The sequence below is a fragment of the Cynocephalus volans genome, chromosome 17 (assembly GCF_027409185.1).
Source record: "Cynocephalus volans isolate mCynVol1 chromosome 17, mCynVol1.pri, whole genome shotgun sequence".
Taxonomy (NCBI): Eukaryota; Metazoa; Chordata; class Mammalia; order Dermoptera; family Cynocephalidae; genus Cynocephalus; species Cynocephalus volans.
The window spans coordinates 43329623-43349087 of NC_084476.1; the positions used below are offsets into that span (position 1 = coordinate 43329623).

At 46.7% G+C, this 19465-nt stretch overlaps 1 protein-coding gene across 1 annotated transcript; it reads left to right on the top strand.

Annotated features, from left to right (window-relative positions):
• Nucleotides 1-10919, top strand: BAG1 (BAG cochaperone 1). Its single transcript, XM_063081692.1, has 8 exons — nt 1-81; nt 253-778; nt 2307-2435; nt 3743-3825; nt 5132-5245; nt 6920-7027; nt 7901-7963; nt 8538-10919. Exons 1-8 carry the CDS (start codon nt 1-3, stop codon nt 8625-8627), a joined length of 1194 nt encoding a protein of 397 aa, XP_062937762.1. The 3' UTR covers nt 8628-10919.
• The last annotated feature ends 8546 nt before the right edge of the window (nt 10920-19465 follow it).

Here is a 19465-nt window from a genome sequence, read left to right on the forward strand (position 1 = left end):
ATGTGCCTGCTTCTGTTTCCCGATCCTTTTCTCGGGTTTTTAGGTCGGCCTCCTGGGGAAGGAGCGAAAGAGGATTGTGGGGCGGGGCATCGGTGAAGAAAGTGGGCGGGGCTTCAGGTGAGCTGAGCGGAGCATCGGCTGAGTGGGTGGGGTCTGGAGACGGCTTTAGCGGAATAGGGCGGGGCAGGAGCCGGACGTCCCGAGGGGCGTGGCCAATAGGCCGGGGCGGGGCCGGGAGGTAGCCTGGTGTAGTCGCGAGTCGTGCTACGTTCAGCTCCCACGGCTGTGTGGTCAACCAGCGAGGGCCTGGCGGAGCGCGGCGGCGCACGGAGACCGCGGGGCGACCGGGAGCGGCTGGGCCCCCGGCGGCGCGCCCCTCGGCTGTGCCGGGAGCCGCGCCAGTCGGAGCCCCCGGCAGTGCGCGGCCCGCCTCCCTCTCAGCATCCATCTGTCCGGAGTGCAGCCAGCGGGCATGACCGACCCACCAGGGGCGCCGCCGCCGGCGCTCACAGGCCGAAGGTGAAGAAGAAAGTGCGGCCCCGCTCGACCCGGAGCGAAGAGGTGGCCCGGAGCGGGAAGGTGGCCCGGAGCGAGCAGGGGATCCGGAGCGAGGAGGTGACCCAGAACGCGGAGGGGAGCCTCAGCGAGGAGGAGACACGAAACGAGGAGGAGACCCGGAGCGAGGAGGGAACCCGGAGCGAGGAGGGGACCCGGAGCGAGGAGGGGACCCGGAGCGAGGAAATGGCGGCAGCTGGGCTCAGCGTGACCGTCACCCACAGTGAGAGCCGGGCGGCCGGGTGGGCTCCGTGCCGGGTTCCAAAGGTCCGGCGGCGTTTGTGGGTTTCTCCACGTGTCCTCCGGAAGCGTGTGTCTTTGTGTTTGTCTTCGCGTCCGAAAGTATGGGCTCTTGGGTGTGTCCGTGGGGCTGGCTTTTGTCCGGGGCGTGTCAGCACACCTTTCCATGTGGCCGGTGTATTTTGTTGTGGCCATTTGTTTGATCCAGCGTGTCTGTGCTTCACGTCGTGGGCTGTTTGTGTGTGTTTGTGTGCCAGCGCAGTTACTGGGGGGGGGGTGTGTCTTCGTGTCGAGCTTGTATTTGGCCATTTTGTATACGACTGCAGTGTATCTGGACACCTACGTGTGTGATGAGTCTGAACTTCGTGGTTGATGGGTTGTTCATAATTATTTATTTATTTATTTATTTATTTATTTTTATTTTTTTGTCATTTTTTCGTGACCGGCACTCAGCCAGTGAGTGCACCGGTCATTCCTATATAGGATCCGAACCCGCGGCGGGAGCGTCGCCGCGCTCCCAGCGCAGCCATTTGTTCATAATTTTTTGATCCGCAGTTTGAGTGGGCCCTGGGTCCAGGCATTACACTCTGGGCACCCTTTGGGTTTGCCTGCTTTTGGAGTTGACACAGAACTAAACAAAGTACACGAGAGAGCGGAGTGCATGAGGTTTCCTCAGGGAGACCGGAAGGCCTGGGAATCTGGAGACAGTGATTCTAGATCCTGCAGTTTTGAGTGATCTTGGGATGGATGTCGCCTTTCTAGGCATCTGGTTTCTTTGTGAAGCTGTGAAGTAGAATTGGTAACCCCTGCCTCTGCTGATCTCAAGGGGCTTTGACACAGGCTACCTCCACATACCTGGAAAAGAATTGGCACCTCTGCTTCAAAAAGACGTTCTCTGCTGTTTTACTGTATTCACTCATTTGTCTATTTACTGAGCACCACCTATAGGTGTACCCAGGTGTGCCCAGAGGGAGAAACTTGGAAAAAAACAGTCCCTTATCCATTACAGCAAGAGAGATAAGACTGGTACAATATAGGGTACAGGGCAGTCAGGCCACAGAAGGCAGATGCCTTGGGATGAAAAGCATGGACTTTCAAATCAGTTAGTTCTGAGGTCAAGGTCAGACTCTGACAGTTGGGTCTTCATAGGCAGGTCTTTGCTGGACTGGACTCATAGTTTATCTGTGAAATAGGAAATAATAGGTAGTACCTATTTCATGAGATTGTGAGGATTAGATAAGATAATGTATGAATGAGTTTAGTACAGCCCCTTATGCATAAGTGCTTAAAATGTTAGCTGATATCATTAATATTGTTAGTTATTATAAAAGAGGAAACAAAAATCCTTCACCAGGTTGTCAGAGGAAAGCTGGGCAGATGGGGGCAGGCTTTTTGGAGTAGGTGGTATATGAGCTGGCCTTGAAGTCTGGGTAAATAATGTAATAAAATGTCAGACTGTCTTGGTTTATGTGAAAGAGATATCTTCATCAAACACTTTTCTTTCTCCCCAGGCAATGAGAAGCATGACGTTCATGTTACCCCGCAGCAGGGCAGCAGCGAACCAATTGTCCAAGACCTGGCCCAGGTTGTTGAGGAGGCCACAGGAGTTCCACTGCCTTTTCAGAAACTCATATTTAAGGGTAGGCATTTCTCTTCCATCTTTGAACCCTTAGAGCTAAAGGACAGATTGCTTAATTTTACCTGATGGTAACTCTTTCAGTTTTCAAACTGGGACTATTTTTATCTATTTGTTTATTCATTCATTTCTTTAACAAATATTTATTGAGGACCTTCTGTATAATGGATACTTTCAAACATCTGGACAGGTATCAGATTTGAAGTCACATGATGAGGGCAGAAATTTCACCTTTTTTTTTTTTAAAGACGACCGGTAAGGGGATCTTAACCCTTGGCCTTGGTGTTATCAGCACTACACTCTCCCAAGTGAGCCACGGGCCAGCCCAGAAATCTCACCATTTTTGATAAAGCCTATGGGCAGTCTTCTCTGGCTAGGTTAGATCTCTCCCCAAAATATGTTCACATGGCAGCCCCTAGCACTTCTGTATAACTTGTATTGAAATTACTGTTAAATAATTGTTTTCTTAGCTGCTTAATATCTGATTTCCCTGTTAGGATAACAAACTCCATGAGGACAAAGATACTGCTATATTTCCAGTGCTTGACATTGTGCCCACTGAGAAAAGGTTTTAAACAAACTTACCAGGGGCCTGGATGTGGCAGGCACATTAGATGATGCTGATTTCTGCCAGGATCCACCCCCTCCTCACCCCTGTGCTCAGCCTTTCTAATGGGAACCCATTATTCTGATCTCTTATGGGGGCACATTTATCCCTTTAGGTATCAGTCATTATAAAGAATTTAGTAATAGGAAGCATTTTTATTTATATTTCATCGTGCAACCCTTGCCTTTTTAAGAACATTTTATTTCTGAATTACAAAGACAATAGAAATTCATGTTTCATAATAGAGGAAAGCACAAAGAAGAAAATGTTCCCCTAGATAAAATGCCTCATAACATTTTATGACATTTTTTCTTGTTACACTGGGTCATCAGCATTCATTATGGCATTGAAATTTCCTGACAAAATGAGCTTTAATGCGTGCAAAATCTTCTTTTGTACAGACATGTAGTTAATCAGTCCCCTATTCCTGAATATTTGACTCTTTTCACTTTCTCACTATTATGAATAAGATTGCACTGAATATTATTATACAGTAGTTATTGTGCAAGCACATGTCCAGTTATTTGTTTAGGATAAATATCTAGAAGTGAAATTACTGGCTCAAGACACCCAATAAAAAAGTTATACCAATTTATCCTCTTCTCATTAATGAACACGCTTGTGTATTTCTTGTTCCCTTGCTGAAATCTATTATCAGTGTTGTACAATTGTTACAACGTGGCATACCTTTTCCCTCTTTTCAGGAAAATCTCTGAAGGAAATGGAGACACCATTGTCAGCACTTGGAATACAAAATGGTTGCCGGGTCATGTTAATTGGGGAAAAGGTAAGTTGCTTTTTATGTACCAGAATTCCTCAGAATCAAAGGACTAAAGTCTTTTATACATGCTTCTGTGTAGAAGGCCAAATTGTGGAACTGGATTCTGCACTGGTGAAATGCCTCTCTAAACAAATACAAACTCTATTTCTTTGATGAGATTACCAGTTTTGTTCTTATACCCTCCTGCTTCTGTTGGTTAGGGCTTTTGCTCTAGGAATTAGGAATGGTTGTGCCACCCCAGTAACATGGGTTTTGTCTTGGTGGTGGAATCTCAGTCTGGATAAAATGGTGCCTGGGACAGACCTTACTCATTTGCAAGAGAGCTTTTTGTTAAAATAAACCAGTAGATATTAAAATTAAGTACTCTACTCTGTCAGTTTCAGAAAGCTTTCTTCCTTTAACTACCTTTTTTTTTTTTTAAAGATGACCGGTAAGGGGCTCTTAACCCTTGACTTGGTGTTATCAGCACCACACTCTCCCAAGTGAGGCATGGGCTGGCCCCTTAACCACCTTTTTTACTGAAATTTCCCACAAGGGAAAAAAATCCTCTTTGACTGGAAAGAAAGGTTCAAACTAAAAAACTGGTAGGGGGAGGGCAGGAGGCAGTTGATAACATGTGAGAGCAGTAGCCCCTGAAGTGATAAGAGAGGGCTGTGGCCAGCCCTGCATTGTGACCGATGCAGAATCTTCTATTGTACGGACGTATAGTTAATCAGTCCCCTATTCCTGAATATTTGACTCTTTTCACTTTCTTACTATTATGAATAAGGTTGCAGTGAATATTATTTACACTATAGTTATTGTGCAAGCACATGTCCAGTTATTTGTTTAGGATAAATATCTAGAAGTGAAATTACGATGAAAGTATTCATCCTTGTCATTATATTAAATGAGAGAGCTCAGTTGGAGGGCAACATTTAGGAATTCCATTTAAAGTAACAGTAGAATTCCTCCTGTCTTGCCATTCTGGACTCTTCACAGATGTTCACTGAAGTTTGTTTACCCTCCAGGCATCAGTCTGGCTGTTGATCAGCCCAGGGCTGAGCCTGAATCTGGCACTTGGATTGGCTTCATTCTCTGAACCCAAGCTTTCAAGACCCTTACCAGAATATTTACCTAACACCTTTTGTCTAGTCTGGAGTCTTTGTATAGACCTTAATGGATAACCCTTTGACTTGGTTTCCAACAAGCAGCAGAGTTAAGACCATTCTTTCTAGGTGAGTGGTTTAGCCCAATTGTAGTCACATTTTTCCCTGACAGAGGCTACTGTTCTTGGTGATTACTGACTTCATTTCACTCTTAAATATTTTAGAACAGTCCAGAAGAAGAGGTTGAACTAAAGAAGTTGAAAGATTTAGAGAAGTCTGTGGAGAAGATAGCTGATCAAATGGAAGAATTGACTAAAGACCTTACTGGAATCCAGCAGGTAGCTTTCTTCATGGACTTTGACTTTCTACATTCTGTAAGAATTTTGTGGATATAATGTGCAGTGATGAAGGCAGGCTCTGCAGTCAGACTCCTTATTTTCAGATCCTGGCTCTGCCCATGAGGATTAAATAATGTAGGTTGAGCCTGATACATACTAAATGCTTTATAAGTGTTATTGTCATTGCTATTGTCAACCCCAGCCAGCATCCATTTGTGCTTACAAGAGAGCACCAGCCATGCTAGTCATGTATTGTTTTAAATAGAATAGGTAGCTTCTTGAAGTTCAGGCTATTATAATGCATTTAGCAAGCCAAATGAGAATGATCTTAGTGTAGTTTGGATGGGGGTGTCATCCTTTTCAATTCTTTATATTACAGGTGGGGTACTGAAAACCCAGTAAGGATTAGGAATAGCCCAAGACCATCTATTTCTCCCCACCTCCATTTTATAACATCAATGGGTTGTGTTTATGTTTTAGTTATAGAAATAATGCATGCTGATTGTACAAAAGTTTTAAATGCATGTATATGCACTAATATGGAAAATAAAAATTACCTATAGGGCTCTGATTCAGAGATAAGTATTACTAACACCTGAAAAAAAATATATATATATATATTTTTTTTTTGTCTTTTTCGTGACCAGTACTCAGCCAGTGAGTGCACCGGCCATTCCTATATAGGATCCGAACCCACGGCGGGAGCGTCCGCACTCCCAGCGCTGCACTCTCCCGAGTGCGCCATGGGCTCGGCCCCCGAAATATATTTTTATCTTTAAAATGTTTTTATATAATGTTATGTACACTTTGTAAATTGTTCTTTTATTGGATTAAAAAAATGAACATTTTTCTATGTCACTAAAAATAATCATATTTTTCAAAGCTTGCATATTTCATCATACATGAATATATCATGGTTTACCTAACCAATTCTCTATTATCACCTAACGTTATTTTTACCACTGTGTGTAATGCTTCTTTGAATGTCCTTGGACATAAATCTTTTTTGACCATTTCTGATTTTCCTGGTAGAATAAATTTTTTGAGTTGGAACTGTTGGGTAATATTTGAAGCTCTTGCTACATGTTGTCAAATCTGTATCTATAGCTTTTGTCTCTGATAAACATCCTCACATATCCCTGCTGTCTTAACTCATAAGTGCTGCTGCCATTAGTTTGCATGAGTTATGTTAAACATCTATATATATTCCCTTTTATCCTCGCAACAACCCTCTGGGGTGTGGGTATCATAATCTCCATTTTATAAATGAGGACACTGAGGCATGCATAGGTTAAGTAACTTGCTTAAGATCACAAGCAAGTAAATGGCAGTCAGGATTTAAGTCCAGGCCTGTCAGACTCTAAAACCTGTGCTCTTTAATGTCTGCCTCTTGTGTGCAGGTACACACTTGTGACTGGGAACTTCACCAGAGCCAGGCCTTGGGAAGCATTTGCAGCCCCAGCGGCCCATGTAAGACAGAACAGCCTGCAGCCTGGTGGAATTCTTGGATTGGCCCAGGGACAGCCTTTCTATTATTTCCAAGAGAGGAAGTTGTGGGTCTGAGATCTGGCCTGGCCAGTCAGGGCAGTGGTGGACTCAGGATGTATTTGCTTCATCATGGGGTTTTCTGTCAGCCTCTAGGAACCCTTGCAATAATGTGTCATTCCTCTACAGGGTTTTCTGGCCAAGGATTTGCAAGCTGAAGCTCTCTGCAAACTCGATAGGAGAGTAAAAGCCACAATTGAGCAGTTTATGAAGATCTTGGAGGAGATTGACACACTGGTAAGTAAATATTCAGCTGAAAAGAACTGGTCTTTTTTGACTGTATTCATATTTCAGTCAATTTCACTCTTTCAGTAATGCATTCCTACTGCCTGATCAACATCATCTGAGGATATTGAGCATCTGCTACTGTGTGCCAGACACCATGCTAGGTGAATACACAGAACAATAAAACAGTTTCTGGTTTCTAGGCACTCACAGCTTACCAGTAGAGAGCTTTTGTCATATATATTTATGTATGCTAATAGTATCTGTAATCATGAAGCTGGGACCCAAATGGCCCATGATCTCATGGTCAGAGAAACAAAGGGCTTCACTTTCCCTGATACTCATGTGACTGATAATCCTACTGAGCTCACTACCTATGCAGAATTCAACCAGACCCAGATCTTGTGTGGCTGTTGAGAATCGTTGACCCCATGTTCTCTTTTACTGGTGACAATAATGATATCTCTAGCTTGATGCTTTATTCTTGAGGATGAACTGATCTGTGCTTGGAATTCTATAAGGTGGGGGCAGGGGGCTGTAAAAAAGGCAGAGGGTATTTCCTGGCACAGTGAGCTCATGGTCTGGCCAGAGCATAGTATCCATACGTAACAAACAATGGAAGAACAAAGTCTGTGCTCAGATCAGTTGCTATGGCCAAGAACAAAGTCTGTGCTCAGATCAGTTGCTATGGCCCAGACATTGAGAACAAAGGGAGCATTTATAGGGACAAGGGTCATGTAGGATCCAGACCCAGGGAAATGATTCCTGAAAGTGCACATCTCATTCACATCTGTGACCTGTGACATGTTTGGTATGCTGCGGGTGTGTCTGACGTGTTCTCATTTTCACTGAGGATTGTTTATGTGTCAACTTATTCTTCCATAGATTCTACCAGAAAATTTCAAAGACAGTAGACTGAAAAGAAAAGGTTTGGTGAAAAAGGTTCAGGTGAGTTGTGTGGTAGAGTGTGACAAAGTGTAATATGTTAATGTGTTGGTGTGTGTGTTTGTATATTCAAAGTGGGTCATATAGAAGTGTGTGTGGCATGGGCTTTTTTTGGTTATTGTTTATTTATCAGTATGAACCCAGAACATCAGAGAAGAGCCGCCTTCATGTCCCTGTAGTTATATTTGAATTTAAACTATTTAAACTACTAGAAGGGAGGAAGCTTACTGGAGACAGATAGGGCTGACACATTACACAGTTCCAGGAGGTACATTTCCTGTGTTCAGTGACCCATGCAGTTGTGCAGTTGCAGTGCAGTGGCTCTGAGGCAAGGCTTCCTGTCTTCACTACCTTTTGGGGGTTGTTGGCCTAGAGCATGGTCAGAAACCCTGGTCCTTTGCTTTTCTCTCCTTCCCTCCCCTTACCTCGGAGTCCAGGCCAGGTTCCCATCTCCATCCATGCACAATCAGTTTTGAGTCTTACCCAGTGGTTCCTCAGAATGGCTGAGCAAAGAACCTTGGGAGGGCATTGGTTGGCTAGACCTGATGGGCCCTCCTGCCCCATATTTATCTTTCAGGCATTCCTTGCTGAGTGTGATACAGTGGAGCAGAACATCTGCCAGGAGACTGAGCGGCTGCAGTCTACAAACTTGGCACTGGCCAAGTGAAGTGCAGTAGAGAGAGGCTGTGCTGCCTGGAAGAACAGCACCACCAGCTCTGCCCTCTCTGGAACAGAAGTTACCTGATTTCTCCAGAATTGCCAGGGGCAACTGGCTGATTGCCAATTTTCCTACTCCTATGCTGGTTCTCAATGAAAAAGTATTGTCTTTGCAATCTTAAGTAGAGCTCCTGTCTGTTTTCTCATTCTGTCTCTGTGTGACTGTGCTATCCAACAGCCCACCTTTTCTGGAGAGGGCCTCCCCTGCCCAAGGTTTCTCAGCTGTTTTGACCTTTGGGTGCTTTCTTTGGAGTGGTGTGAGCTCTTATTTGTCCTGGGCTAGTTCTGGGTATTTACAGGCCATCTGGTTTTCAAATACATCAGAGCTTTTTTGCCCTTGTGATCTCATAGTTCCATAGATGTAAAATCAGAATCACCAGGAGGCTACATCTACTCATGAATCTTGGGAACGACTGGCATACAGGCAGTCCAAGTATCCCTCATTGTGACCTAATTCCAGAACATCTGGTTGGTTGTTGGTTTATAGACCCTTTCCTCACCTCCCTGTGCAGCCACAGGCCATGAGATACAAGGGGGCCTTTCCTGGTGTGGGGCCTATGGTTGATGAATGGACTTCCTTGTCCCCAATCAAATCTTCAGAATGTTAGAACCTAGTGTTGACTGATTCTCTGCCTAAAGCCAGGCCAGAGCCATGGTTTAGCTTAGGAAGGGCAAAAAGGGGTAACCAGAATGACTAAAGCAGGCAGGTGGTAAAGTCAGCCAGAAACTTCTCAGAAGTGACATGTGCTTCCTTCAAAGGCATTTCTGTTTACTATACCCTTCTGAGATCTATGTTTTCTTCAAGGCTGTTCCTGTTGGTTTTGTGGACGGCCCCCCATTGTTACTAAAAAACAGTTTGTATGCCCATCATCAAGCAGAGGAGTGTTTTATTTTTGTGTGATTGTTAAGTTATAAAAAGGAAAGGCTTCTGTGGCCCTATTCATAATTTATGTTTAATAAAGTTTGTAATGGCCTTGTGTGCCAGAACTCTTTTTAAACTGGTCAGCTACTGTCACCTCATTCTTCAGCAAAGTGCCCAGGAGACAGGCTGCCAACAATCTACTCTGAGGCCTACCTCATTTGGCAGAGAGGGATACACTGAAGTCCCAGGAATTAAGGACTGGGTTGATAAGGCCTCAGAATGGTGGTAGAGGTGGATGAGCAGACAGTGCTCAGGGCCCAGCCTAGCCCACCTCACCCCCAACTTTAATCAGAGTAGTTTGCTATTTATCTGTTTTTATATCATAGTTGTGTGGTCTTGGGCCACAACCTTTCATGAGAAGTTACTGTGTGCCAGACACTAAGTTTTTCATTTATATTATAGTCATTTAATCTTCACATAATCTAAGAGGTAGGCAGGTATTATCCCCATTTTAGAGATGAAGACACTGAGAGAACTTAGGTGATTTGCTCAAGGTCGTAAAGTAAATGGCAGAGCCAGTACACAAAGCTGGGCAGTTTGATCTCAGAGCCTGTGCTTTTAGTCTCTGCTGTACTGCCTCCAAACTGAACAGGGTTGCACATGCTCCATTCTCTTATTCTCTCTCTCTCTCTCCAAGCTCTTTCCTCTCTTGATCTCCCATGTTGGTCGTTTCACTTCCTCTCTGGCTCTCTCCAGTTCATTCTTCACAGAGCAGCCTGAGTGATCATAAAGTGCAAATCTCATGTCAGTCCCCTGCTTAGAAACCTCCAGTGGCTCTCCATGTCTCTTAGGATAAAGGCCAAAATTACCCTACACTTTCTCCCATCTCATCTTGAACCCCTCACCTGTTTGCTCTCTGTGGGCAGCCTCTCCAGTCTTCTTTCAGGTCCTCAGATGTTTAGATCACAGTGTGAGCTGACCCCAGACTTGCTCCTTGGGCTCTGCAGTGGATTGAATTATGTCCCCCCAGAACTCACTGAAACTTGAATTGTGTCCCCCAAGTTTTATGTATTAGAAACTTAGCCCCCACTGTGACTGTTAAGAGGGTGGGAGATCCTATTATGATAATTGAAAGGTGGAGCTTTGAAGAGGTGATTGGATTGTAAGATTGTGCAGTAGTGAATGGATTAAAAATGGTGGGGGAGGGGGTTCTGAGGGCTTTAAAAGAAGAGGGGAGTCTGTCTGCTCTCTCTTGCTCTCTCTGCTTCTACCATCTTGCAGTGTGAGACCCCTGGGTTACTGTTGCCACCATCAGATAGACCTTGGACTTCCCAGCCTCAGAAACTGTAAGCAATAAATTTCGTTTTTCTTTATATGTCACCCAGTCTCAGGTATTCTGTTATAGCAGCACAAGACGGATTAAAACAGGCTCACTGCTTAGTAGACCTCTTGATGTTCCTAAGCCTCAGCTATTCCTTTCTGCTCACTGTTGCTGGAACAGGCTCTGCTTTAGCTCATACGGTTCCCCCTGCCTGAAATGTCCTTATCACATTCTCCTATTGAATCCTACCCTCCTTCCAAGGCTCAGATGCTACCTCCCAGTGAAGACTTCCTTGATGTCCCCCATGGGATGTTTCCTGAGCAGAATTGGAATTAGGCTTTCTTCATGCCACTGTATGCTGTCCTACTCATAGGTCACCCCTGCCTCACTGTGGACCTGAGTTCCTCGGGATTCCTTTATCTCTGCCCCCATGTAGCACCCCTCTCAACGCTCCACACAGTGAATGTTCAGGAATTGACCCTAAAGTGTATTGGGAGGAAAGGGAGTTCAAAACCCTGTGATATCAGAGTTTCTTCCAGGGGCATGTGAGAAGAAGTTGCATTCACCCCCAGGCTGCCCTTGACCTTGGACCTTGACCCATGGTGCCCCCTCTTCATTCAGCCCAGGTGGGAATCTGAAATGTATACAAGGACCCTCTTTGGGGCAGGCTCCTTAGTGTTCCTAACTGAAGAACTGCTTGGAATGAGTGCCAGGCTGGGAGTAAGCAGGCTGTGCGTTACCAGAGCCCCCAGACCCATTCCCATTGCCTCAGCTTCCAGGTCTATGTCCCCAGCTGGAAAAATGGATGTGAGACTGGCCATGAGGTCCTGCTGGGCCTTGCCTTAGAACATTATGGTTTTTGTCCAGATGGGTCCTAACTGGTCTTCCTGCTTCCCCATTCACTTTATTCCCAGCATACCAACCAAGGCAATCCTTTAAAGACAACTCTGCCCCAAACCTTTCAGTGCCTCCCATTTTACTCAGGAAGAGCCAAGTGCTCACACTGGCCAACAAGGCCTTAGTCAATAGTCTCCAGTTGCCTCTCTCATCTTCTATCACTCTGCACCATGCCCCTTCTCCCCTCCAGCCACACTGGCCTCCTTGCAGTACCTCAAACACTCAGGCATGCTCCTACTTCAGGGCCTTTGCACTGGCCATTCACTCTGCCTGCAACCCTTTTCTGCTATATATCCACATGGCTCCCTCATCTCATTCAAGCTTTGCTCACAAATCAGCCTCTCAGATTCCCCTGCAATTTAAAATTGCAGTGCCCTCCCAATGCCCATCATCCTGCTCAATCTTTTTTCCTTAGCCTTTATCACTTTCTAACTTACCATTTAAAATATGTACACTGTACCTATCTTGCTTATTGTCTATTTCCCTTCTTCCCTACCCTATTGGATTTAAACTCCATCAGGATGGTGCTCTTTCTATTTTGGTCACTGATGTGTCTAAAGGGCTCAGAACATTGTCTGATACAGTAGCTGTGAGAGCGCAGAGGTGTCCCAGTTCCTGAGGAGGCCCCGCCCTAGGTGTATGTGTCCAGCCCTGGGCAAGGGCTCCCAGGGGTAGAGCTCTCATGCTCACATTGCTGCCTTCGGTCTCAAACCACAGCCTGTCAGAGCAGAATGGGAGCTCAGAGGACCAGGCCTGGTATTTCTTAGCATCCACCACCCTGCAGCCAGCATACTAAACTGTCTCCCCTGAGACCTTGGACCCACCTGCTCCCTTCTGCCTCCCCAACCTCTGCCCAGTAGTTGCTCAGTACAGCTTTGAACTGGAACAACGTCATACTTTATAGCTGAAGAAACTGAGGCCCCACAAGAGCAGGGGACTTTGGCAATTCTGGACCAGAATCAGGATTTGAACCCAACTTTTTTTTCTCCCAGTTCAGGGCTTTTCCTGCCACAATGGAGGGTGTGCATGCAGAATAAAGGCTTATGCAGAAAGGCAAGGCCTCACAGGGTGCTCAGACTCTGCCTCTGCGCCCACCCCCAACTCACCAATACCAAGCCACAGAGAACCCAGGTTCTGCCCACTCACCCCTGTACTCAACGAGGAGGGCAGCCAAGGCCAAGGCGACCACCCACAGGTGGACCATGCTGATCCTGGGCTGCTGTGGCCAGAACTAGCTGGGGCTTGGGCTGGGGAAGGATGGGAGTCTGTTGATAGTGCAGAACCCCACTCTTACCTTATCTGGAACAGATGGAGGGGCCAGAGTTAATCTTGCACCCTGGCATCTGGAAAGGGCTTGCTCTAGGCAAGTTGCTGAGCTTTTGGTGACATGGGGTTATGGCTGTGGGGTTGGCAGATTTCTGGAGTGAGGAGAAGTTGGACAACTTGCAAAGCTGGCTCCAGTCTGAGGGTTGGAGCAGGAAGGAGAGAGAAGTTGAAGTAGAAAGAGAAAACCTGAGAGAGACCAAGGCAAAGAGAAGGAAAGGAAAGAGAGAGAGAAAGAGGCAGAACAGAAAAAAAGTAGCAACTGAAAAGTGGCAGGAGACAGAAAGGGAGCTGGAGCCATGGCTTTCTTTTTCAGTGCCTCCACCAACCAACTTGTGACCTTTATGAAAAGCCACTTAAAAAAAAACTGGGTGCCAGTTTCCCATGCACAAAATAGAGATGATAATTCTGGCTCTGCCTCGCTCTCAGGGCTGCTGTGAGGATGGGGGTGGTAGCGGCAGATGGGAAAACATTTTGCAGAGCGTAAAATGAGGTGTAAATGTGAATAGAAATTATTGTTTTTACTTTCAAAAATTTTATTAATTTTTTGTACCACCAAATGGGCACAACTAACAGACAAAACAAAGGCAAAATAAAACACATTAAAAGGAAGATGCCGGGCCAGCCAGTGGCTCACTTGGGAGAGTGCGGTGCTGATAACACCAAGGCCACGGGTTTGGATCCCTATATAGGGATGGCCGGTTAGCTCACTTGGGAGAGCGTCGTGCTGACAACAGCAAGTCAAGCATTAAGATCCCCTTACCAGTCATCTTTGTAGAAAAAAAAAAAAAAATGAAGATGCCCTCCTGCTTTGCAGGTATTATATGTTCATTTGCATTTGCATTTTAATAGGTTAAAAATAGACAAGATTCTTTTCAAGAAAAATCAATATCTAAAACTCCCCCATACTTTTACAGTATATATGAATGAGTAATTTGCTTTCCTCCTTGCTGACTAAGCTGTAAGCTCTCTGGGAATGAAGACAACATTTCATTTATCTCTGTCTCCCTGGTGCCCAGTCCTGAGCCTGGCACACAATAGGTCCTCCACTGTGGAGGATATTAACATTTAGGAATAGAAATAAAATACATGTTTTTCACAGGGCCATAGCCTATAGCATAGTAGGACCAAAGTCCTTAGTTTAGTAGGACCAAAGTCCTGTAGTTTAGAAGGACTGAAGTCCTGTAGTTTAAGTCATTGCCCAACTCTTTAGGAATAAACATAAAAATGCTAAGATTGGGAAAAATCAAAAAACTTTCACAGGACTAAAGCCTTTGATGTAGATAAGAGAATCGAAGCACAGCAAAAAGTGATTGCTCTGGGGGCAGTTGTCCTTGGTGCAGCTAAATCTAAATGATGGGAACGTATGTGAGCTAAAATCTTCAAGGCTGTTCTGCTAGTTAGTGGTCTTACCCTCTGCTGTTTCTTTAAGTTTCTTAGGGAACTAAGTGCTGCTATGGTGATTATCTCATTGTTTCTTTTTGTATGTCGCATGGCTTAGTTTTATGACTCCTTTTGATGGTAAATTGCTTGAACTATTTTAAGTTACAGCTGCTTTAATGAAAATTGTCATGTAGCCAGTTTATGTTTTCACTATAACTGATTAACCACCTATGTTTCTTCTGTAACCTTCTTGCCTGTACAATAAAAGCTGAGAAAAAAACCTGACTCAGGGCTGTGCCTGGGGCTCTCCTCTCTTGAAGGAGTTCTCCCTGGGTGCAGTCCCTTTGGGCCTCTCATTGCTCTGGATACATGGGCTCTGAGTAATCCTTTGAGTCTCTGTCACTCTGCAAGAGGTGACACTTCATAAATGTTGAGCAACAGCTCCAAGAATGGTCAGAGGACAGGGGGCCCAAGGATAGAGATGGTGCCAGCTTTGGGGAAAGGCTCTGAAGGGGAGGCAGTTTCTGTCTCCAGTGATCCCTCCATGCTCCCAGGATGCTGCCAGAGTCCATGAGAGCCCCACCCTGACACACACCAGACCCCAGATGACCTGGGTCAGAGTGGCTGCTGTGTCTCTGGTAAAGGGGGCAGGGCTGCATACTTCCAGCCTGAGCCAACCCCTCCTTTATCTCCCGCTCCTCTGGCTTCTCTGGGATGCAGAGAGGTACAGAGGAGAGTTCTGGGCCAGGAGTGAGGTGATCTGGGTTTGTTCATTCATTCAGCAAGCATTATGTGCCTACCATGTTCTATGCACTGTTGTAGTCACCAGGAATTGAGTTACAAATAAGATGGAGAAAGTTCCCATCTCCAGGAGCTTGCATTCTAGTCGGATTGCAGACAACAGAGATATGACAATAAACAACAATAAAAAAGATACTACAGTAAACACATGACATGTTATGTAGAAGAGAAATCAAGGGGCTTAAGGGGAAAGAGTGACAAAGGGGAGGAAGCTGCTCTTTTAGATGGTAAAATGTGAGCAGAGAAGGAGCCCTGCAGAGGTCTGGGAGTAGGAGGCTGCCAAGCAGAGGAATGTGAGTGAAAAGGCCCTGAGGTGGGAATGAGCTTGGCTTGCTTATGAAGTGAACACCAAGGAGTCCATTATAGCTATAGTAGAGTGAACAAGGAAGCGAGTGGCAGGAGGTGAGGGCCAGGTCATGCCTCAGGTCCCAGCCCAGCCCCCAACTTGTTGGATGAACTTGGGTGCTTCTCTTCCCCTCTTTGGGCCTGCGCATGTTCTCCCATCTGAGAAATGGGCCTGCTGATATGTACCACCACCAGCCTGACTCCCAGGGCAGCTGTGAGGGTCCTGGAGAGGAGTGTATGAGGTGAGATGTGTGCAGCCACTGTGATGCCAGGGAAGGGGCTTGAGTGGGGATTCCTGGAAGCTGAGCAGAGACCAAGCCCTAAAAGCCATAGCACCTACACAGGTACTGGAATCAACACAATAGGGACACAGATGTCCTAAAACTGGGCTTGGGCAGGAAAGCTGGGCAATTCCCCTATCTCCTGCCTCAGGTCAGAGTGAAGACCTAGACATGTGCTTTGGCTGCACCAACAATCTCCAGCCTCACCCGGGCTTGGACTGGTGCCAGCTCCTCCAGGAATACAGCCACTCCTTGATGACGGCAATGCTGAATCCATTAGGTCTGAGTCACGAGCCCTGATGGTGGGTGGAGGGGACAGCAGCCTTATTTTTTAAAAAAAATTCATTTACTTTTTTTTTTATGTTTATTTATTAATATTATTATTTTTTTACATTCTAAGATGTTGCTGTGGAGCAGTTGGGGGGAGGGGGAGAGGGGAATGGTGAAGGGTGGGAGGGGGGGCATGGTTGAGGCCCATGGCACCCCCTCATTCCTGCAGGGGAGAGCAGGGGGCTTCCAGTGGTGGCTCAGTCATTGCTGGACTGGATGCAGATGTCAAGGGTGTGTGGCTGAAGCCCTTGCCCCCCACCATCCTGGCTTGGGAGACCAGAGGGCTTCCAGCAGTGGTGCAATGGTCATTGCTGGGCTGGTTGCAGATGTCAGGGGGTGTGTCTGCAGCCCTCAGCCTGCCACCACCCCAGCTCGGGAGCCTGGGTTGTTTCTGGTGGCAGCTCGGTGGTCATTGCTGGGCTGGTTGCAGGTGTCGAGTGGGGCATGGCCAAGGCCCTCGGCCCCCCACCACCTGGGCTCGGAAGCCCAGGGCCACAACAGCCTTATTTGGAAGAGGTGAGATTAAGCAGGCCTTGGGTTTGCCAGATGGAATGGCCAACATGGCCAGCTTGTCCTTGGACCACCTTCCCTGGATCTCAGCCCACATCTTACTCTACCCTTCCTCCAGCCTGAAGTACCCCCACCTGCCCATCTACCAGCTGTGAGCATTCCAAGTGTGGGCATTCCTTCAGGGAGGCCTGGTCTGGTCCCAGCCAGTTCCATAGCCTTGGGCTCCTCAGCCACCTGACTCCATGTCCCAGGTCTGGAGCCCATTCTGCCTGGTCCAGAGCTACAGGACCCCATATGGGGGCAGTGAGAGGAAAGGGTCTACTCCTTTAAGGAGCGTTTTCATCTGTTTGTTTGGGACCTGGCTCCAAGGAGGATCCAGCAATGGGAATGGGCTGAAGTCATCCCTATGTAGGGCATCTATCCTGCCACACAATGGACATGTATTGAGCACCTACTGTGGGGTACCAGCCACTGTGGTAGCTCTTGGGACTGCAGAGATGAGTGAGACTTGGGGCCCTATGCTCAGAGCTTGCTGTTCACAAGTGGTGGGTAAGTGGAGTGGACATCTGAGCAGGGATTTATAAAATGCTGTGGTCAGAGTGGTGACAGAGACTGATAGAGATATTCCTTCCACCTTGGTATCCTATGGACCCAGTTCTTAATACATCCAAAGTCAATTTACCATCTCCTCTCCACCCAGAGCTGCCCTACCTCCTGGTTCCCCATCTGGATTGACAGCACCACCATCCTCCCAGTGCCCTAGCAGATCTGGGTGTCATCCTGAGCTTCTACCTTCCCTTCACATTGAAGGAACCAGGTTGACGGAGTTTGGATGTGTTGTCCCCTCCAAAACCCATGTGGAAATTTGATCACCATTGTGGCAGTGTTGGAAACTGATTGAGTTATGGGGGCGGATCCCTCATGAATGGATTAATGCTCTCCCTGGGGGAGGAGGGGTAATGAGTGAGTTCTCGCTGTATTAGTTCTCGCGAGAGCTGATTGTTTAAAGGATCCTGGCACCTCCCCCACCTCTCTCTCTTGTTTCCTCTCTCTTGCTTCCTCTCACCATGTGATCTGCTTGTACCCTCCAGCTGCCTGCCACTTTCCACCATGAGTAGAAGCAGCCTGAGGCCCGTGCCAGATGCAGCTGTCCCAGAATCATAAGCCAAATAAACCTCTGTTCTTTATAAGTTACCCAGTCTCAGATATTTCTGTTTAGCAACACAAAATGGACTAAAACACAGGTCTTCTTGATTTCACTTCCTCATTGTCTCTCATACTCATCCTTTCCTCTACATTTCCTCTAGTTCAGCCTTCATGACCTCTCACTTCCATTAGTCACATTGTCTCCCTGCCTCCAGTCTCACCTCCATCTTTCTGAAATGCAAAAATGAACACGTCATCCCTCTGCTTAATATTATTTTATTATGATTAGTTAATTCAACTAGAATTATTCAATCACTGTTGACTCGAGGATGGGCTTCACAAGGCTGGACCAACAAGGGCCCCACAATGTCTCCTGGATACAGGGTTGCTACACAGAGTAATAGCTCCCAGACTCATGTGGGCCAAGTGGAGTGCTGAGTGGGGCCTCCCTTCTGGCCTATGCAATGCCTTAGGGGTGAGCTAGGAGGCAGAAGTGCCATCAGAGACTGGGCTCTGGAGTCTGGAGACTGTGTCTGTGTGACCTTGGTCAAGTCATTTCATCTGAGCCTCAGCTTCTCATCTGTAATCGGGCTACCACATGTGGTTGCCTGGGATATGTTCTGTTATCTCCATGGGGAGCCATTCACATCATATTCCACGGGTGCACTGAATTGGAGTGGTGGCAGATAAGGTATCCAGCAACAACCTCTGTAGGCCATGCAACATGCCCAAAGGATCCTGGGGGGTGCTGGGGAGCACCAGAGCTTTCTTCTCAATCTCCCACTCCCACACTTTTCTTCGGAGGCTGTGATCATGCTTTCCTGCTATAGACAGGCTTACTCCACATTGTTAGGGGCAGGGAGGTATGAGCTGTAGACTGCATATCCCAACTTTTTGGAATAAAAACAGAAAGGACTTTTCTTCTCTTTCCACAGCCACCCTCAGTGGGTGAGTCATGTGCTCAACTTGTGGACCAATCAATGTGGCCAGGGGATTTGACTTCTGTGACTGGCCGGGCTGAGATCACATGCAACCTATTTTTACCAAAGGAGAAAGATAAAATGATTAGCAATTGTGTTGCTTGTCAAAAGACATGACCTAAGGGGCCCAAAAGGCTAAAAAGTCCTCAGTGCTGTCCCAGGAGTCTTAGAAATTTTTTCCTTCTTGTGATTGTCCCCTTTCCGGTCCAGGGTGCAGTCTCGAGGGAGTGCACTCATTTACAGCCAGGAGCTCTCAGCAGCCCAAGGGCATTGGTCTGAGACAAGTGAGGGAGGGGTCCAGTTCTCATGCTCAAAGGAGCTCAATGGGATATATTTGCTTTTTCTCACTGCCTTGACAGGTGAGGCTTCCAGACTTGTCTGCTCCTCCCTAGTGATTGTCTCCTTAGCCTGCAAGCCACCCAAAGATCTCCACTGCCCTCTATATGTGTTGGGTATGGTCTGGGCATGGTCTCCTGCCCACCTCTTTCTTCCCAGCCTGAAGGAGAGGTTCTCGGACCCTCATCAGGAAGCTCCTCCTTTTAACCTGTCCAGCCACTGCTGTCCCTTCCTCTCTGGGATTCTGAGACCCTATGAGAACTGAGGAGGGGA

Excerpts from the sequence above, each read along its gene's own strand:
- BAG1 (XM_063081692.1), top strand. The coding sequence starts at position 1 with ATGTGCCTGCTTCTGTTTCCCGATCCTTTTCTCGGGTTTTTAGGTCGG. Across the intron at positions 779-2,306 it reads CAGCGTGACCGTCACCCACA|GCAATGAGAAGCATGACGTT; the intron begins GTGAGAGCCGGG and ends CTTTCTCCCCAG. Across the intron at positions 2,436-3,742 it reads TCAGAAACTCATATTTAAGG|GAAAATCTCTGAAGGAAATG; the intron begins GTAGGCATTTCT and ends CCCTCTTTTCAG.